The sequence below is a fragment of the Sarcophilus harrisii genome, chromosome 2 (assembly GCF_902635505.1).
Source record: "Sarcophilus harrisii chromosome 2, mSarHar1.11, whole genome shotgun sequence".
Lineage (NCBI taxonomy): Eukaryota > Metazoa > Chordata > Mammalia > Dasyuromorphia > Dasyuridae > Sarcophilus > Sarcophilus harrisii.
Window position 1 is genome coordinate 561468428 of NC_045427.1, and position 22213 is coordinate 561490640.

The 22213-nt window shown below is 34.6% G+C and overlaps 1 protein-coding gene across 1 annotated transcript in view; it reads left to right on the forward strand.

Moving 5' to 3' along the window:
• SORCS3 (sortilin related VPS10 domain containing receptor 3) overlaps window positions 1-22213 on the forward strand; it is a 694786-nt gene that overhangs the window by 427413 nt on the left and 245160 nt on the right. Inside the window, exon 5 of the mRNA XM_031955808.1 lies at window positions 18409-18482. Coding sequence (XP_031811668.1) covers window positions 18409-18482 — 74 coding nt within the window. The remainder of the gene's footprint in view (window positions 1-18408; window positions 18483-22213) is intronic.

Genomic DNA, 22213 nt, shown 5'->3' on the forward strand with positions numbered 1-22213 from the left:
AAAATTTCAGAACTATCAGATTAAGGAAAAAATTTTACAAGCAGCAAAAAAAAAACATTTAAATACCGAGGTGCCACAATAAGGATCACCCAAGATCTGGCTGCCTCTACATTAAAGGAAAGAAGGGCCTGAATATGATATTCCGAAAGGCACAAGAACTTGAGATGCAGCCAAGAATAAACTACCCAGCTAAGCTGGAGCATTTTCTTCCAGGAAGAAGATGGACATTTAATGAAACAAATGAATTCCATTTATTTCTGAAGAAAAACCAGAACTAAACGAAAAATTTGATCTCCAAGCATAGAACCAAGTGATGCAGAAAAGGTAAAAATAACTCTTGAGAATTGTATTTCTGTTGTGGATATACAAAAAGAATACATGTATAATTTGATTGTACTGATATAACATAAAAAGGGAAGTAGATATGGAAAAGGGATGATGGCAGAATAAGGGGGGAAGGAGGGATAAAAGAGGGAAAGCACATCCCACAAAGAGGCTAAGGAAACTTATCATATCTGAGGGAATTTAGAGGGGGAGGAACATTGTGTGAATGTTACTCTCATCAGAGTTGGCTCAAAGAAAAAATAATTGACATTTGTTTTAGAGAAAATTCTCTCGCCTTCATTTAAAACAGGGAGAGAAAAGGAAAAGAAAAGAGTAGTAAGGGAAGGAAGGGGAAAGACCAAAGGGGGAGGGAGGGATTATAAAGAGGATAAGTATCGTGATATAAGAGGGTACATAAGTTTAAAACGGGGAAAGAGGGTTGGGGAGGCAAGAATAAGTAAAGCACAATCTGGGGTTATTAGGATGGCAGGAAATACAGATTTAGTAATTCTAACCGTAAATGTGAATGGGATGAACTCCCCACAAAGAGGAGGCAGTAGCAGACTGGATCAAAAGTCAGAACCCTACAATATGTTGTTTACAAGAAACACATTTAAAGCAGGGGGATAATATAGAGTAAAGGTAAAAGGCTGGAGCAAAATCTATTATGCTTCAAGTGAAGTCAAAAAGAGGTAGCCATCCTTATCTCAGATCAAGCAAAAGTAAAATTGATCTAATTAAAAGAGATAAGGAAGGAAACTACATCCTGCTAAAGGGTAGATAAACAACAAAAGCAATATCAATATTAAACATATATGCACCAAGTGGTATGGCATCCAACTTCCTAAAGGAGAAGTTAAGAGAGTTGCAAGAAGAAATAGACAACAAAACTGTAATAGTAGGAGATCTCAACCTTGCACTCTCAGAATTAGACAAATCAAACCACAAAACAAATAAGAAAGAACTTAAAGAAGTAAATAGAATATTAGAAAAATTAGGTATGTTGGATCTTTGGAGAAAATTGAATGGAGATAGAAGGAATATACTTTCTTCCTCAGCAGTTCATGGAACCTATTCAAAATTGACCATATATTAGGACATAAAGACCTCAAAATTAAATGCAAGAAAGCAGAAATAGTAAATGCTTTCTTTTCAGATCATGATGCAATAAAAACTACATTCAACAAAAAGTTAGGGGGAAATAGACCAAAAAGTAATTGGAAACTAAACAATCTCATCTTAAAGAATGATTAAGTGACGCAGCAAATTATAGATACAATTAATAATTCTCACTCAAGATAATGACAATGATGAGACATCATACCAAAATTTGTGGGATGCAGCAAAGCGGTAATAAGAGGGAATTTTATATCCTTAGAGGCTTACTTGAATAAAACAGAGAAAGAAAAGATTAATGAATTGGGCTTGCAACTAAAAAAACTAAAAAGACCAAATTAAAACCCCCAATCAAATACTAAATTGGAAATTATAAAATTAAAAGGAGAAATTAAAAATATTGAAAGTAAAAAACTATTGAACTATTTAATAAAACTAAGAGTTGGTTCTATGAAAAAGCCAATAAAATAGATAAGCCTTTGGTAAATCTGATTAGAAAAAGGAGGGAGGAAATGAAATTAGTAGTCTTAAAAATGAAAAGGGAGAACTTTCCACTAATGAAGAGGAAATTAGAGAAATAATAAGGAGTTATTTTGCTCAACTTTATGCCAATAAATTTGATAACCTAAGTGAAATGGATGACTACCTCCAAAAATATAGACTTCCCAGACTAACAGAGGAGGAAGTAAATTGTTGAATAGTCCCATTTCAGAAAAAGAAATAGAACAGGCAATTAAGCAACTCCCTAAGAAAAAATCCCCAGGACCAGATGGATTTACATGTGAATTCTACCAAACATTTAAAGAACAATTGGCCCCAATGCTATATAAATATATAAATTATTTGATAAAATAGGGAATGAAGGAGTCCTACCAAATTCCTTCTATGATACAGACATGGTACTGATACCTAAACCAGGTAGGCTGAAAACAGAGAAAGAAAATTATAGACCAATCTCCCTAATGAATATTGATGCTAAAATCTTAAATAAGATATTAGCAAAAAGACTACAGAAAATCATCTCCAAGATAATACACTATGATCAAGTAGGATTTATACCAGGAATGCAGGGCTGGTTCAATATTAGGAAAACTATCAATATAATTGGCCATGTTAATAACCAAATTAACAAAAACCATATGATCATCTCAATAGATGCAGAAAAACATTTGATAAAATCCAACATCCATTCCTATTAAAAACACTTGAGAGTATAGGAATAAATGGACTTTTCCTTAAAATAATCAGCAGCATCTATTTAAAACCATCAGTAAGCATCATATGTAATGGAGACAAACTGCAACCATTCCCAATAAGATCTGGAGTGAAACAAGGTTGCCCACTATCACCGTTACTATTTAATATTGTATTAGAACCGCTAGCTATATCAATAAGAGCTGAGAAAGAGATTAAAGGAATAAGAATAGGCAATGAGGAAGCCAAATTATCACTCTTTGCCGATGACATGATGGTATACTTAGAGAACCCCAGAGATTCTGCTAAAAAGTTATTAGAAATAATCCACAACTTTGCTAAAGTTGCTGGTTATAAAATAAACCCACATAAGTCATCAGCATTCTTATATATCACTAACAAAACCCAACAGTCAGAGTTACAAAGAGAAATTCCATTTAAAGTAACTACTGATAATATAAAATATTTAGGAATCTATCTGCCAAGGGAAAATCAGAAACTTTATGAGCAAAATTACAGACCACTTTTCACACAAATTAAGTCTGATCTAACCAATTGGAAAAATATTAAATGGTCTTGGATAGGGCGAGCAAATATAATAAAGATGACAATATTACCTAAACTAATCTATTTATTTAGCGCTATACCAATCAGACTCCCAAAAAACTATTTTAATGACCTAGAAAAATAACAACAAAGTTCATATGGAAAACAAAAGGTCAAAAATTTCAAGGAATTAATGAAAAAAAAATCAAATGATGGTGGCTTAGCTGACCAGATCTAAAATTATATTATAGAGCAGCAGTTACCAAAACTATTTGGTATTGAGCTAGAATAGATTAGTTGATCAGTGGAATAGATTAGGTTCAAGGGATAAAACAGTCAACAAATATAGCAACCTAGTCTTTGACAAACCCAAAGATCCCAGCCTTTGGGATAAGAACTTACTGTTTGATAAAAATTGCTGGGAAAATTGGAAACTAATATGGCAGAAACTAGGCATTGATCCACAATTAACGCCGTACACCAAGATAAGGTCAAAATGGGTTCATGACCTAGGCATAAAGAATGAAATTATTAATAAATTAGAGGAACATAGGATAGTTTACCTCTCAGACCTGTGGAAGGGGAAGGTCTTTATGACCAAAGCAGAACTAGAAATCATTGCTGATCACAAAATAGAAAATTTCAATTATACCAAACTGAAAAGTTTTTGTACAAACAAAACTGATGCAGACAAGATTAGAAGGGAAGCAATAAACTGGGAAAATATTTTTACAGTCAAAGGTTCTGATAAAGGCCTCATTTCCAAAATATATAGAGAATTAACTCTAATTTATAAAAAATCAAGCCATTCTCCAATTGAAAAATGGTCAAAGGATATGAACAGACAATTCTCAGATGAAGAAATTGAAACTATTTCTAGTCATATGAAAAGATGCTCCAAGTCATTGTTAATCAGAGAAATGCAAATTAAGACAACTCTAAGATACCACTACACACCTGTCAGATTGGCTAAGATGACAGGAAAAAATAATGATGATTGTTGGAGGGGATGCGGGAAAACTGGGACAATAATGCATTGTTGGTAGAGTTGTGAACGAATCCAACCATTTTGGAGAGTAGTTTGGAACTATGCTCAAAAAGTTATCAAACTGTGCATACCCTTTGATCCAGCAGTGTTACTACTGGGATTATATCCCAAAGAGATTATAAAGAAGGAAAGGGACCTGTATGTGCACGAATGTTTGTGGCAGCCCTTTTTGTAGTGGCTAAAAACTGGAAACTGAATGGATGTCCATCAGTTGGGGAATGGTTGAATAAATTGTGGTATATGAAAATTATGGAATATTACTGTTCTGTAAGAAATGACCAACAGGATAATTTCAGAAAGGCCTGGAGAGACTTACATGAACTGATGCTGAGTGAAATGAGCAGGACCAGGAGATCATTATATACTTCAACAACAATACTATATGATGATCAGTTCTGATGGATCAGGCCACCCTCAGCAACGAGATCAACCAAATCATTTCTAATGGAGCAGTAATGAACTGAACTAGCTTTGCCCAGAAAAGAACTCTGGGAGATGACTAAAACCATTACATTGAATTCCCAATCCCTATATTTATGCACACCTGCATTTTTGATTTCCTTCACAAGCTAATTGTACAATATTTCAGAGTCTGATTCTTTTTCTACAGCAAAATAACGTTTTGGTCAGGTATACTTATTGTGTATCTAATTTATATTTTAATATATTTAACATCTACTGGTCATCCTGCCATCTAGGGAGGGGTGGGGGTAAGAGGTGAAAAATTGGAACAAGAGGTTTGGCAATTGTTAATGCTGTAAAGTTACCCATGTATATAATCCTGTAAATAAAAGGCTATTAAATTAAAAAAAAAAAAAAGACTTTCAGTCCTGGTTTAGTAAAGGAGCAAATAAAGAGGGTCTTCTCCAGCCCCAGCTCAGAAGGCAAACTTTGGGAAACCAGGCTGTTTCCTGAAAAGCATAGGCAAAGCTACCTCTTGCAAACACAAAGGGACCCTGTGCTCAAAGCCAAGCTCAGAGCTACATAGGAAGCTTGGGATAATGCCACCTTTACCTCAGGAGCAGAACTCAACAAAAAAAAGTAAAAATAAAATAAAAAACAGGGAAATAGCAAAAGAAAAGGAAAGAAAATGAGCAAGAAACAGAAAAGAACCTTGACCATAGAACGCTACTCTGGTGACAGGCAGACCAAAATACCAACTCAGATGAGGACAAAATGTCCACAGAAGAAATTTCAAAGAGTGATATGAATTGATCTCAAGCCCAAAGAGCCTTCTTGGAAGTACTCATAAAAGACTTTAAAAGGTAAATAAGAGAGATAGAATTAAACATCAGAAAGGAAATGAGAGGAATGCATGAGAAAGTCAACAACTTGGAAAAGGAAGGAAAAAAAAATGTCTGAAGAAAACCACTCCTTAAAAAGAATTGACCTATTGGAAAAAGAGATACAAAAACTAACTGAAGAAAATCATACATTAAAAACTAGAACAGGGCAAATGGAAGCTAATGACTCTGTGAGAGAGCAAGAATAAGTCAAACAAATTAAAAAAGAATTAAAAAATAAAAGAAAATGTGAAATATCTTATTCGAAAACAACCAAACTAGAAAATAGATCCAGAAGAGACAATTTAAAAATTATTGACTTTCCTGAAGGCCATGATCAAAAAAAAAAAAAAAAAAAAAAAAAAAAAAAAAAAAGACCTGCATAGCATTCTTCAAGATATCATTAGGAAAAACTGCCCCAATATTCTAGAAACAGAGAGGGAAATACTCATTGAGAGAATCCATCAACCACCTTTGGAAAAAGATCCCACAAGGAAAACCCCAAAGAACATTGTTGTGAAACTCTGGAAGAACTACAATCTCAAGGAAAAAATATTGCAGACTTTTAGGAAAAACAATTCAAATATCAAGAACCAACAGTTAGAATTACCCAGGATCTAGCAGCTTCTACAACAAAAGATCAGAGGGTCTGGAATGCTATATTCTGAAAGGCAAAGGACCTAAGGTTATTATTATTTTTTACTATAGTTTTTTATTTACAAGACATATTCATGGGTAATTTTTCAGCACTGACCCTTGCAAAATCTTCTGTTCCAACTTTTCCCCTCCTTCCCCTCACCCTCTTCCCTAGATGGCAGGCAGACCAATACCTGTTAAATTTATTAAAGTCTATGTTAAATGCAATATATATATATATATATATGTGTGTGTGTGTGTGTGTGTGTGTGTGTGTGTATGTGTGTAATACATATTTATACAGTTATCTTGCTGCACAAGAAAAATCAGATTTAGAAATAAGGTTATATTTACCTTATAAATAACCTGAGAATGAAAAAAAATGCAAGCAGACTAAAAGAGAAGGAGTGGAAATGCTATGTTGTGGTCCACACTCATTTCCCATAGTTCTTTTGCTGGGTGTATCTGGTTCTCTTCATTATTGAACAACTGGAAATAATTTGGTTCATCTCATGGTTGAAGAGAGCCATGAAAGGACCTAGAGTTATAACCAAGAATTAACTACCCAGTGAGACTCAACATCATCTATCAGGGGAGGCAATGATTTTTCAATGAAATAAGAGACTTTCAATTATTTCTATTAAAAAAACCAGAACTAAACAAATTTTAATCTATAGACACAGGACTCAGGAGAAGCATCAAAAAATACATATCGTTTAAATGTTAAACTATTTATATCTTTAGATGGGAAAATAATGTCTGTAACTTGTCAACTGTATTTGTCACTAGGGCAGACAGTGGAGGTCATCACATGGACTGAGTGTGTGGTTTTGGATAGACTCTGATGTGATAACATCAAAGAAAAAGACATTAAGGGTGGAAAAAGGTCTGTACTGAAAAAACAGGAAAGGGGAAGTATAATGAGACAATTAATTGAAAAGGCACAAAAGACCTATTACAATTGAGGGAAAGAAGGGAGGGGGAATGAATATTCCCTGAAGCTTGATCTCATCAATTTTGGTTCTAAAAAGGGATGCGTTAATCATTCACTTGGGTATAGACATTTATCTAGCTCTATAAAGAAGGAGGAGAAGAAAAAGGAAAGAAAAAGGAGGGGCAGAATAGAAGGGAGGGCAGAAACACTAAGGGAAAAGGTAAGAGAAGGGGGGAAGGGGTGATAGGAGTTAAGGTAGTGAGTGTTGTGGGTAAAAAAAACACAACTAACAACAGGATGGAAAGAGAACAAAAGTATATATACAGGGAGAAAATAGGATGGAGGGAAGTAATCATACTTCATGAGCTAGTAATCATAACTGTGAATGCGAATGGGATGAACTCTCCCCAAAACCAGAAGTGGATAGCACAGTGGATTAAAAAACAGAATCCTACAATGTGTTGTTTACAAGAAACACATTTGACACAGAGAGACACATGAAGAGTAAAGATAAAATGCTGGAACAGAATTTGTTATGCTTCAGCTGAAGTAAAAAAAATAATAATAATAAAGCAGGGTAGCAATCCTGATCTCAGATAAAGTAAAAGTAAAAATAGATCTTGTTAAATAAAGATAAGGAAAGAAAGTACATCTTGATAAGGTGTACCAAAGTGGTTGAACAACTAAATTTTTAGAGATTTTAAGCCAGTTACAAGAAGAAATAGACAACAAAAGTATATTAGTGGGGGACCTCAACCTTCCCCTCTCAGAATCAGACAAATCTAAACACAAAATAAATAAAAAAGAAACTAGAGAGGCTAATAGAATACTAGAAAACCCAGATATGATAGACCTCTAGAGAAAATTGAATAGGGACAGAAAGGAATACATCTTTTCCTAGGCAGTACAGGTCACCTACACAAAAAATTGACCATGTATTGGGATATAAAAACCTCAGAGTCTAAAGCAGAAAGGCAGAAATAGTAAATGCTTCCTTTTCAGAACACAATGGAATAAAAAAAAACATAGTAAAGGGACAGAGAAAAATAGATTAAAGATCAATTGGAAATTAAATAATCTAATTCTAAAAATTGAGTGGGTCAAACATCATATCACAGAAACAATCCATAATTTCATACAAGAGAATGACAATAAGAAGACAGCATACCAAATGCTATGGCATGCAGCCAAAGCAGTTCTTACAGGAAATTTTATATTTTTAAATAGCTACATGAATAAAATAGAGAAAGAGGAGATCAATGAATTGGGCATACAACTAAAAGGAAATGGAGAAATTAAAACCACCCAATTAAATACCAAATTAGAAATTCTGAAACTCAAAGTAGAGGTTAATAAAATTGAAACTAAGGAAATCATTGAGCTAATAAATAAAACTAAGACTTGGTTTAATGAAAAAAAAGACAACAAAATACATAAATCTTTGGTTAATTTAGTTAGAAAAAGAAAAGGAAAAAAACAAATCACCAGCATAAAAAATAAAAAAGAGTGAACTTAGCATCAATGACAAAGAAATTAAAACAATAGTTAGGAGCTATTTTTGCCCAACTGTATGGCAGCAAGTCTGACAATCTAACCAAAATCGATGAATATTTACAAAAATATAAATTGCCCAGATTAAGAGAAGAGGAAACAAATTACTTAATTAGTCCCATTTTAGAAAAACAAATTGAACAAAATATTAGTAAACTCCCTCAGAAAAAAATCTCCAGGGCCAGATGGATTCACAACAAATTTTACCAAAAATTTAAAGAACAATTAATTCCCATACTTTGTGAACTATTTGGAAAAATAGGCAAAGAAAGAGTGTTGCCGAATTCATTCTATGACACAAATATGATACTGATATCTAAACCAGGAAGAGCCAAAACAGAGAAAGAAAATTACAGACCAATCTCTCTAATGAATATTGATGCCAAAATTTTAAATATTAAAATAAAGAGATTACAACAACTTATCAGCAGTGTATTATTTGTGACCAAATGGGACTTATAACAAAAATGCAAGGCTGGTACAAAATCAGGAAAACTATTTCCATATTTCCATAATCTACCATATCAATAACAAAACCAACAGAAATCATACGATGATCTTAATAGACATAGAAAAAACTTTTGACAAAATTCAACACCCATTTCTATTAAAAACACTAGAGAGCTTTCCTTAAAATAAGCAATATCTATGTAAAACCAACATCAAGCATTATTTGTAATGGAAATAAGCTGGATGTATTCTCAATAATATCAAAGGTGAAACAAGGATGCTCTTTATCCTCCTATTATTCAACATTGTACTAGAAATGTTGGCTTTAGAAATAAGAAAAGAAAACATAATTAAAGGAATTAGAATAGGCAATGGGGAAATAAACCTATCCATCTTTGCAGAGATATAATAATGTACTTAGAAAATCCTAGAAAATCAAACAAAAACTAATTTGAAACAACAGCTTTAGCGAAGTTGCAGGATACAAAATAAACCCAAACAAATCATCAGCATTTCTATATAATACTGACAAAGCCCATCAGCAAGAGAAATTCTATTTAAAATCACTGTAGACAAAATAAAATAGTTGGGGGGGGGTCTACCTGCTAAAACAAATTCAAGAATTAATGAACACAATTATAAAATGCTCCTCACACAAATAAAGTTATATCTAAACAATTGGAAAATATCAGATGCTCATGGGTAGGCTGTAATAAAAATGACAATTCTGCCTCAGTTGGTCTACATGTTCAGTGGTATACCAAACTACCAAAAATTATTTTCTAGAACTAGGAAAAATACTTACAAAATTCACCTGGAAGAATAAAAGATCAAGAATGTGAAGGGAATTAATGGAAAAAAATGCAAAAGATGGTGACTTGGCAGTACCAAACCAAAAACTATATTATAAAGTAGCACTCATCAAAACTATTTGGTACTGGCTAAGAAATTGAATGGTAGATCAGTGGAAAAGATTAGAGATGCAAGATACAATAATCAAGGCCTATAGTAATCTAGTATTTGAGAAACTCCCAAATTCCAGCTTCTGGAAAGAATTCACTATTTGACAAAAATTGCTGGGAGCACTGGAAAGTAATATGTCAGAAACTTAGCATAGATCTATATCTCACACCAAGGTCAAATTAGATACATGATTTGGGGTAAAGAATGATATTATAAATAAATTAAGAAAACAAGAAATAACTTACCTATCAGATCTTTGGAGAAGGGAGGAATTTATGACCAAAGAAGAACCAGATAACATTATAAAAGAGAAAATGGACAACTTTGAATACATTAAATTAAAAGGTTTTTGCACAAACAAAACCAATAGAAACAAGATTAAAAGTACAAAGTTGAGAAAAAAGTTTATAGCTAGTGTTTCTGATAAAAATCTCATTTCTAAAATAAAGTACTGTGTCAAATTTATAAGAATACAAGTCATTCCCTAATTGATAAATGGTCAAAGGATATAAACAGATAACTTTCAAATGATAAAATTTGAATCATTTATAGTTATATTAAAAGTGCTCTAAATCATTATTGATTAGAGTAGTGCAAATTAAAACAACTCTGACGTATCACCTCATATTTCTCAGATTGGATAAGATAACAGGAAAAGATAATGATAAATGTTAGAGGGGATAAGGGAAAACTGGGACACTAATGCCTTCTTAATGAAGTTGTGAAATCATCCAACTATTCTGGAGAGCAATTTGGAACTATGCCCAAAGAGCTATAAAACTGTGTATACCCATTGTCCCAACAGGACTGCTACTGGGTCTGTATCTAAAGGAAATCATAAAGGAGGAAAAAGAACTCACACATGCAAAAATGTTTGTAGCAGCTATTTTGGGGGTTGCAAAGAGTTGGAAATTATATAGATGCCTATCAACTGAGGAATAGCTGAACAATTTGTGGCATATGAAAATAATGGAATATTCTTGTTCTATAAAAAAGTGATAAGCCAATTTTAGAAAGGCCTGCAAAGATTTACATGAATTGATTCTGAGTGAAAGAAGCAGAACCAGAAATGTATTGTATTCAATAACAGTAAGAATGTTCAATGATCAATTATGAAAGACTTGGTCTTCTCAGTGGTTCAGTGATACAAAGCAATCCAATAGACTGGACAGAAAATGCCATCTGCGTCCAAAAAAAGAATTAAGAAACTGAATGTTTGCTTCTTTTTTCTGCCTTTTTATCTCTCCCATGGTTTTCCCCTTTTCCTCTGATTTTTCTCCCAACATGATTCATAAAACCAAAAAAAATTAAGAATTTTATTCAGGTATTTTGGGAAGAATAGGCAAATGTATGCCAAAAGCACTTGTCTATAGACCTGGTTATATAAAACAACAGAAAGAGCTTTCCTGTTTTAGGCTCCATTTACAGCTCGAGAACCACTTTAAAAAAAAATTTCTTATGGCAGCTGGTTACAATTCTCCAGGGAATTCGAATAGCCCTGCTAGTCTGAAAGAGACTTAGTTCTATTTTATTTTTCATCTTACCTATAAGAGTTGTGGCCTGATGTAAAAAACCTGACCATGGAAAAATCATTTAACCTTTCATCCTCAATTTCCTTATCTTTAAAGCAAAGGGGAATTAATAAATTATTTAAGTGTGTGCTAGGTGCAGAGCACTGTGCTAAGTCGTAGAGATTCAAATAGAAAAGACAGACAAGACAATCCCTGGTCTCATGTAGTTCACATGCTAAGTGGGGGGGGGGGGGAGAAGATGAATATGGAAGGTTTCAGCTGCCAGTCAGATAGAAAGGTCCCATGTTCAGTAGGATGCAACAGCAAAGCAGATAGGGAATGCCTTTTCTTTCATTCAATTTCCATAAAACCATGTCATCCATGATATGAAAGCATTTCAAGTACTTTGCTGATAATATTATTTTCTCCTGGGGCATCAGTAGTTGTGGCTGTATCACCTGCAGAAGCCGTGGCCAGACTGTGTCTCTCCAGGGGTTGCTTCTCAGAATGATAACTGAGGGCATTGAGTTGGAGGCATTGGCCTTTGGGTTCAAGGTCCTGGGTTGTCTTCATCAGGCAAATAATAGTCAAAAGAACTGACTACCCTGTGAGTGCCAGTGAGTTGGGATGGCCAGTCCCCTCTGCACAGGAATTGCTTCTAGTGTCTAGGGTAGAAAAAAGCCAGGTGGTCTTATGCATGGGAACTGAGGAGAAGAGAAATGCTCCCGTGCTTATCTACCTATTAAAGACAATTGGTCAGCAATTATTTCTGGTGGATGAGAAAAGGTTTCACAATGATTTCTCCCTTCAGTTATGGCTTTATGGTCTTGACTGAAAGCAGGTCTAATGGTGGAGGGTACTTATAGTACTTATAAGATCATTGTGAGAATCAAGTAATATCTGTTTTTTGTTGTTTTGGTGAGGCAGTTGGGATTAACTATAGGTGGCCCATAACATTATGTCCTGGGCCTCTTGTCTTCTCTCTGTGTACTTAACTTGGTGATCTCAGCAGCTTCCATGGATTTAATTATCATCTTTAAACTGATCATTCTCAAATCTAGCCATTCTGCCCCAAACTCTCTACCTACCTCCAATTTTGCATCTTCAAATGCCTTTCAGACATCTCAGCTGGATGTCAAATAAATATTTTATGCTCAACATGTCCCAAGCTAAACCCATTCTCTTTCTTCCTAAAACCTCCCCTCTCCTAACTTCCTTTTTTGCTGTTTTCCTAGTTGCGAAGTTTCCTAGTTTGCAAAGTTCCTCAGGCTTGCGTCCTTCACACTACTCTCTCATTATTTCATACCCCTCCCTTATCCCACTGCATGCCCAACCTGTTGACAAAGCCTATCAATTTCTTCTTTCCAATATCTATTGAATATGTTGACATTGCCCTCCTCATCTCATGCCTAGACTATTGTAATAGTGGGTTTGCCTGCCTCAGGTATCTCCTCACTCTGATTCATCCTCCATTCAATCTCTAATGTGATTTTCCTAAAGCACAGTTCCTATCATATCACCCCCTTATTCAACTTCTCTAGAATTAAATATAAAATGTTCTGCTTGACATTCAAAACCCTATATAACCTTTCATTGTTGTTCAATAATTTCCAACTCTTTTTTAACCATGCAGAGTTTTCTTGGCAAAGATATGAGAGTTGTTTGCCATTTCCTTCTTTAGTTCATTTTATGTCTGAGTAAATTGAGGCAACAGGCTTAAGTGAAGTTTTCAAGGTTTCATAGTAAATATCTGAAGCCGGATTTGAGGTCTAACTCCAGACCAGGCATTCTCTCTCTACTTTGCCATGTAGTTGCTCTTAATCCCCTTCTGTCTTTCCAGTTTTCTTATAGCTTGCTTCCTGCCACATGCTCTTCATTTCATTGATATTGTCTCCCTGCTCTTACACAAACATCTCTTGACTCTGGGCATTTCTTTCTGTCCTCCAAGCTTTCCCTCCTCACCTCTATCTGCTGCCTTTCCTACCTTTCTTTTTAAGTCTCAACTAAAATCTCATCTTCTATAGGAAGCCTTTTCCCACCTCTCTTAATTTTAGTTCCTTCTCGTAATTATTTTCTATTTATCATCTACATTTCTTGTTTGTACATATTTGTTTACTTGTTGCCTCTCCCATTATATTGTGAGCTTGTTGAGGGCAGAGATTATATTTTGTATGTTTTTCTGTCTTCAGCATTTAGTACAGTGCCTGTTACATAGTAGAGATTAATCAATCCTTGTTTGTTTTTCTGACTTGCTAATTACATAAGTCAGATGCTTGGTTTATGTGGAGATCAACAATTCTATGACTTTTCTTCTTGGCCTCAAACACAAACTCAAACATTTGATCTGGCAAAAACTTTTCAGTTGAAAAATATTGAGATACTATCCAGCCTAGAAGAAAATGGTTCCTCAGGCTCTAGAGACTATGTAACTTGACTGTGTAACTAACCCCCAACCTTCCTGATGAATTTGCTTTTTCTCTTTATCTTAGTTAGTCTCTAGGCAAGGAATTCAATTTAATCTCTCTGCCAGCAATAAAACATAGGATCTGATATAGAAAAGTGAATGGAGGTAGTGGAAGTCCAAAAGCATATAGCGTCTTGGTTTTTCTTGATAAGCATATTCCGTCTGAGAGTGATGAGAATGTTGAAAAGAGATTCTCTTTTAAGGGAATCAAGTATAGCCACATCTTGTGTGAATATAGACAAGTCACAGATATCTCCTTTGAAAGAAAAGGAAGAAACACTAGTAGAGACAAATGCCAAGGAGGCAGAAATGAGCATAACTTCCTTGGAGGTTGCGGTTGTCATTGTCTAACTCTCTTTTGCTCTGGGTTCCCTGACAAATGAAGAAGTGATTAGATCAAGGATTTATTTGCACAATGACATTGATGCTTTGGCTAGTAGTGGGTATCTGAGCAAATAGAATGATCCAAATCAATAAGGTATAGAGGAATCAGGTGCATACTCCTTAATGAGAGTGATTGGGAAACCGATATGAGCTCCTCAAATCATCCAACTTGAATGCTTAGACAAACCCAGGAATCACAGGTTATCTATTCTTATAAATTGTGGTACTGTTGGTCCTATCATTAGAAGAGAAGAATTGGATTGAATTGTTTGTCAGCCTTTGTAAAAGGAACTGATAATGCCTGAGAGACAGCATAATGGATCTCAAGGTTGGAAACGATCTCAAAGAATATCATTCAAAACTTTATTGGAATAACAATCCTTTCTAAATTGTACTTAACAAGGATCATCTAGTCTTAATTTAAAGTCTTTAAGTGATGGGTGATTCATTTCCTTTCAAGGAAATTTATGTTACTTTTGACTATATCCAAATGTTACATAAAGTTTTGCACTTGTATCAACACAACTCTTTGCAATTTTCACCTGTTACTCTTACTTTTGATACTTGGAGTCAAGCAGAATATGTCTAATACCTGTCCCACATGACGGCCTTTATATACCTAAAGGCAGTTATTATGAATTTATTGTCTTCTCCTGTCCAAACATGCCTGTTTTCTTTAATCCCCATATCACATGAGATTGAGACCTTTCACTGTCCTCACTACTCTCCTTTGGAAAATTTCCACTTGATCAATATTTTTCTTGGTGACCACAACAAAATAGAGTGCTTCAGAAAATTTCCTTGAGCAAAATAGAGTGCAGATGGACTATTATCTTCAGAGTCCTAAAACCTGCTCTGATACTCTATTTTTTGCATGCTTACATATATTTATTTATTTTTTAAATTCATTTTTTTAAAATTTGAGTTAAAAATTTGAGACATTTCCCTTCCCTTTTCCTACTCTATCCATTGAGAAAGAAAGCATTATATTATCAATTATGTATGCCAAGTCATGCAAAATATATTTCCATCTTAGCCATGTTGCAGAAACATTAACAATAAAAAGCAAGAAACATGGATAGTGAAAAAAAAGTATGCCTAAATCTGCAGTCAGAATTCATCAGTTCTCTCTTTGAAACAGTATTTTATTTTTCACAAATACATGTAAAGATAGTTTTCAGCATTAATTTTTTGAGTTATCTTTTTTATTATTATAGCTTTTATTTACAAAACATATGCATGGGTAATTTTTTCAACATTGACTCTTGCAAAACCTTCTGTTACAACTTTTCCCCTCCTTCTCCCACCTCCTCCCCTAGATGGCAGATAGTCCAATACATGTTAAATATGTTAAAGTATATGTTAAATCCAATATATGTATACATATTTATACAGTTATCTTGCTGCACAAGAAAAATCTGATTTAGAAAGAAGGTGAAAATAACCTGAGAAAGAAAACAAAAATGCAAGCAGACAATAACAGAAAAAGTGGATATGTTATGTTGTGGTCCACACTCATTTCCCAGTGTTCTTTCACTGGGTGTAGCTTGTTCTCTTCATTACTGAACAATTGGAATTGATTTGGATCATTTCATTGTTGAAGAGAGACACGTCTATCAGAATTCATCATATAGTATTGTTGTTGAAATGTATAATGATCTCCTGGTTCTATTCATTCCACTTAGCATCAGTTCATGTAAGTCTCTCCAGGCCTCTCTGAAATCATCCAGCTGGTCATTTCTTACAGAACAATAATATTCCATAACATTCATATACCATAATTTATTCAGTCATTCTCCAATTGATGAACATCCATTCAATTTCCAGTTTCTAGCCACTACAAAAGGGCTGCCACAAACATTTTTGCACATATGGGTCCCTTTACCTTCTTTAAGATCTCTTTGGGATATAAGCCTAGTAGTAACGCTGCTGGATCAAAGGGTATGCACAGTGTGACAGCCATTTGGACATAGTCCCAAATTGTTCTTCAGGATGATTGAATCAGTTCACAACTCTACCAACAATGTATCAATGTCCCAGTTTTCCCACATCCCCTCCAACATTTGTCATTATCTTTTCTGGCCATCTTAGTCAATCTGAGAGGTGTGAAGTGGTATCTTAGAGATGATTTGGAGCATCTTTTCAAATGACTTGGAAATCGTTTCAGTTATTTCGTCTGAAAATTGTGTTCATATCCTTTGACCATTTATCAATTGAAGAATGGTTTGGTTTCTTATAAATTAGTCAATTCTTTATATATTTTGGAAATGAGGCCTTTATCAGAACCTTTGACTGTAAAAATGTTTTCCCAGTTTATTGCTTCCCTTCTAATCTTGTCTGCCTTAGTTTTGTTTGTACAAAATTTTTTTAACTTGATATAATCAAAATTTTCTATTTTGTGATCAATAATTACTTATAGTTCTTCTTTGGTCACAAATTCCTTCCTCTTCCACAGGTTGGAGAGGTAAATAAACTATCCTATATTCTTCTAATTTATTTATAATGTTATTCTTTATGCCTAGATCATGAACCCATTTTGACCTTATCTTGGTGTTCAGTATTAAGTATGGGTCAATGCCTAGTTTCTGCCATCCTAATTTCCAACTTTTCCAGCAGTTTTTGTCAAACGGTGAATTCTTCTCCCAAAAGCTGGGGTCTTTGAGTTTGTCAAACACTAGACTTTCAGCATTTATTTTTGTAAATTTTTCTAAATTCTGAAATTTTCTCCCTCCCTTCCTTATTTCACCTTCAAGACAGCAAACAATCTGATTTGGATTAAATATGTGCAGTCCAATCAATTTTCTCTCTCTGAAGTTTGACAGCATTTTTCATCATCAGTCCTTTGGAATTATCTTGCATCATTGTCTTGAACAGAGTAACTAAGTCTTTCACAGTTGATCATTGTTACAATATTGCTATTACTGTGAATGATGTTCCCCTGTTTCTTCTCAGTTTACCTCTTTTCAGATAAAAATTGCCTTTCAATATCATGCTAGCTTTTATTTTTTATATTGCCCATTTGACAAATATTGAGTTTTCATTTTATTGAAGATTGCAGTTCTTTCCCCAAGAACTATTATCTGTGTTCTCTTCATCTTACTATTGTGAGCTGATTTATTTTTAATTCCAATATATGATTTTATATTGATCTTTATTGAATTTCATCTTGTTAGATTTAACTCATTCTACCAAGTCTTGGTATGTTATGATTTTGGATTATAGCTATGGAATGAAAGATGATAGAGTTTGCCTAGCTATAAACAGTTATAGGAAGAAGAGGCAGTGTTCTAGCATAGCCAGAGAAGGCTCCCAGAACTGGGAGAATTTAAACTATGTCTTCAAAAATAGATAGATTTGGGATCTCTTGAGTATTACTAGTTGATTCTAAACAGAATCGATGTTTCTGGATATACTTTAAAATAATTAATTTTGATAGAGGGTCTCCTGTTGAAGAATACGTCTATGGGCATCAACGGACAATGGACAATTCACTCTCTTGACTCAAAGACTGATACGGTATACTAAAGGTAGCACCATTTTGGAAAATAGAAAATGTTGGTTTCTGTCCTAATTTTGAGATATACCAGATGTGTGACCATAGGGAATTTAATCTTAGAATCTTGGTGCCACCTAAATTCTCAGATGAATAGCTTCTCCTTCTATAAAAGGGAGATAATGATACTTGTGCTATGTGTCTCATCTGAGTTTTGTGGGGAAAGTTGTTTGCAAATTTGGAATCTATAGATCAATGTAAATCGGCCTTCAGTTAACTGATGCTTTTCAAATGCATATTATGTGCAAGGTCCTATGGTAGATATCCAGTCTTAAATTGTATTTATCTGGATCAGTTAAGAATGATGGTGATTCTTGGTGAAATCTATTTTTTTAAAACAATACTTTGATGTTCTAGCATAAATATTTCTGCAGCATGCAACCAGTTTTCTTAATCAGATCTCTTGGTACTCATTGTCTCCTTATCCTTAATCCCACTTTCTCTTTTGCAGCTCTATAGCTCCATGGATTTTGGGAGAAGATGGCAACTGATGCATGAGCACATTACACCCAACAGGTTTTACTGGTAAGCTCTTAGCTCCATTGATGTCCACTCATTCACTTTTATTAAGTACCCATTCTATGCAAAAAAAATTATTCTGGTTCTGGAATCAGAATCACACAAAGTACTTTTTACAACATATATCAAGTGATATATATATATACCTAGATAGTTTCAGTACCATTGGTTCTATTAAGCCACTCATCTTAGCATGCATTTTGAACTACCTTATTAATTTACTTACTGTTTCAATACTATGTAGGGGCAGCTAGATGGTGTAGTAGATAAAGCACCGTCCCTGAAGTCAGGAGGACCTGAGTTGAAATTTGGCCTCAGACACTTAACTATGTGACCCTAGGTTACTTAACCCCAATTGCCTCAGCAAAATAAACAAACACACAAACAAATACATAAAACTAAACTAAACAGAATATTTAGGATTAAAGATTTAGAACTTGAAGGGGCTTTATGGATAGGTCATTAGATTTAATCCTTCCATTTTTCCAAGGACAAATAGAGAAAGTGACTCACCTAAAATCACACTGGCTTTAAGTGGCCAGTATGGGATTATGATCCAAGTTTTTGACTTCAAATCTAGTATTCTTTCCACCAGACTGGATCCAAATTGATAGGCAATAGGATGTGACAACTTCACAGGGCATTGGAGATTGGTCAGGATGACAAAGCATAGAAGAGGGTAAGAGCTTATGCTATATTTACTTTTCTTGATAGATGGTATCTGGTAGTATTAAATTGCAATAAAGAGGAACATTAGATTGAATTTAAAACAAAAAGACTTGGATTCTAGTCCCAGCTTTTCGGATTAGTTAGCTTGGGTAAATTATTTCATCTTTCTGAGTCTCAGTTTCCTCTTTTATAAAATGAGAGATCTTCACAAGAAAATCCTAACCAGCTCTAATCGTTCATCTGTTCTTATTTAGTTTTATGCCTTACATTTGAGAGATAGTTAATGGTTGATGAGTATAGGTTTATCAATACCTTGTTGCATAGATCTCTGTTAGTCAGCCAGAGATGGTTGTCATTGCTTTCTTTGTGGAACAGCAATTCCATAGTCTGACTTCTTCATTCACAAATTATTTTTTGTGTTGAACCATAATAGATTGGCTTAGTCTTTTGTGATTATTTGAAATGAGGAATTAATGACCAATAAAGATTTCCTATACTTCTATGCTCAATTTGGGAGGAGGAAGCAGGGACAAAGGTTATTAAGCCTTACTTAAAGGAAAGCCTTCCTTTCCCCAAAGTTGGAGTATTTCAAGGATTTGTGAGCCAAACCACTTCTTTTCTCATTTGGTAAAAGTAGGAGTCTTTAACAAGCTGTAAAGAAGAGGAAACACTCTCTGTATAATTCTACGATACTCTGTCTATGTGGCTTTCATCAGCTATCCACCTGAAATGGACAATTTCTCCAAGGTCTGATGCTCAGAGCTTCTGAATGAAAACTATCTTTTATTCAGACTGTTAAGGATTTGAGGTGGCCAGCCATCCAGGGAAACTAAGTAGATGAAGAAAAGTAACACAGTAGACTGGATAAGCTTTGTCATCAATTCTGAAAGAAATTAAATTAAATGGACTAGGGACTGCATTTTCCCTTTTTTGAAAATAAGATGGGAAAAAATGTTCTGATCCAGGGGTTTTATCCCCTTCCTTTATGAGAAGAAAAGAATAAATTCACAAGTCCTGTTTGTCCCTGTTATTTGTACCTCAGATCCCCTTACTCTGCACTTTATTTTTACCTGTCCCCATGGGGGAAAATAAAACTTAGTGCCAATGATCACTTGCCAAGTAATGGCTGAAAGCCTCAGTTTGCAATTACTACTCATCCTTTTCTGATATATAATTGCCTCAATTATTTCTTTTTTTGTGCCATAGAAGGCATGAAGCACTAACTTATTTTATAAAGCATGTTTTTTGATGACTAAAGCAAATCATGCCCTAATCCCCTAACTATTTTTTTTAATATAGTGGAAAGACCAACAATGGAAGCAGTATGGAATAGAATGAAGGAATACTCTAAATTTGAAGGGGCATTGTAGTGGCCAAAAAGAAATATATTCTACATATGAAGAACATCTTTGAAAGATATGTGTCTTCTTTCCCTGAGAGACATTGGGTAGGGATGATGGCTAAGGTTGGGAAAGTATCCAACAATAATAACAATACTAATGATAATGATGATAATAATATCTTATATTTACACAGCTCTTTCTAGTTTCCACAATTCTTTTGCATTTATTATCTCATTTCATTTTCATAGCTACCCTCTGAATAAGGTAAGACAGATACTATTATCTTGCATTATCCCTATAACTTTGAAAACTCATCTGAACCTGACATTTTCCCCTATCCCCAAATTCCAGATGTGCTAAAACTAAACTTGTAGGATACTTTCTCTGTGGACTGTCTTAGCCACCAAGACCTTTTCTAAGAAGAGGGAGCTGTTGACCAGATGTCCATATTAGATACTGTTCTCAATGACTGCCCAATTTTTCTTCCCTTATGTATATCCCAGTTCTTATCTATTATTGTCAGACTAATTGTCAAACTAATCACCATAACTATCTAACATCTGTTGTCATTTTCCTTGCCCTTTGTTTTCACCTGCTATAAATGGTATATAGAGTAGACAAAAATGGAATTAGTTCCCAAACCCTTTCCTTCTATCTTCCATCTTTTCTCTGTGAAATTGTGTTTCACAAAATTATGTTCTCTGGCATCCATCTAGTAAATGGATTTTGAAACCTTCTTTTGAGATAAGTTTCACTGTCCAGTGGAACTTGGAATAGAAAGATTCCTCCCCCACTTCTGTGGGGATCCTTATTTTGTTCAGAGATTTTTCTCTAGCCTTTCTCCACATATGAAGTTTGCCCTCTTTGAAAGGTTTAAGGAATATTATCAGACGTCTACTGAAATTGATTCCCTATCTTACTCCCACAGAAACTATTCCAAATCTTTTCCCTCCTCAAATTTTTCCTTCTTGTTGAATTTTCCATTTCTACTTTTTTTTTTTTGCTGGGGCAATTGGGGTTAAGTGATTTGCCCAGGATCACACAGTTAGGAAGTGTTAAGTGTCTGAGGCCACATTTGAACTCAGGTCCTCCTGATTTCAGGACTGGTGTTCTATCCACTGTGCCACCTAGTTGTCCCACCATTTCTACTTTTACCATATTGCTCACACTGACCCCTATTCTGAACTTCCATGTTAACCACCTAAATTCAGGACTGCATGATATCCTTAAGCCCGTTATACCTCTTACTCCTCCCCTGCCCCAGATAAATGTCTTCTTTTTTAGTTTACTAGAAATCTCTATGTGGCAAAAGGCCATTTGATGTCTCAAAAAATCAAAAGTTCCCAACACCACAATGGACTGCTCTAAGTACTAAGTAGAGAACCTCCCCATAACTACAAGTTATACCTTCAGTAATTTCAGTGGCTTACACTTGGAAGGGACCTTAAAGGCCATGTAGTTTACATCATTTTATGGATGAGGAAAATGTAGCCAAGGGAGGTAGAGTTAGGCTGTTTGGCCACTTGTCAGGAATGCTATACAGAATATTACTTCTCTAGGTAAAAGATTGGAGGAATTATGCCTGATATCGCATTCAACTTTGAGTTTCTGGCCTGACCTATATTCTCACAGCATAGATGATAACTGCCAACTAAACAGCAGGAGGAGGCCAAAGATGGGAGGTGGGGAGTAAAGCACAACTTTAGAAGAATTTAGATTTCAGAA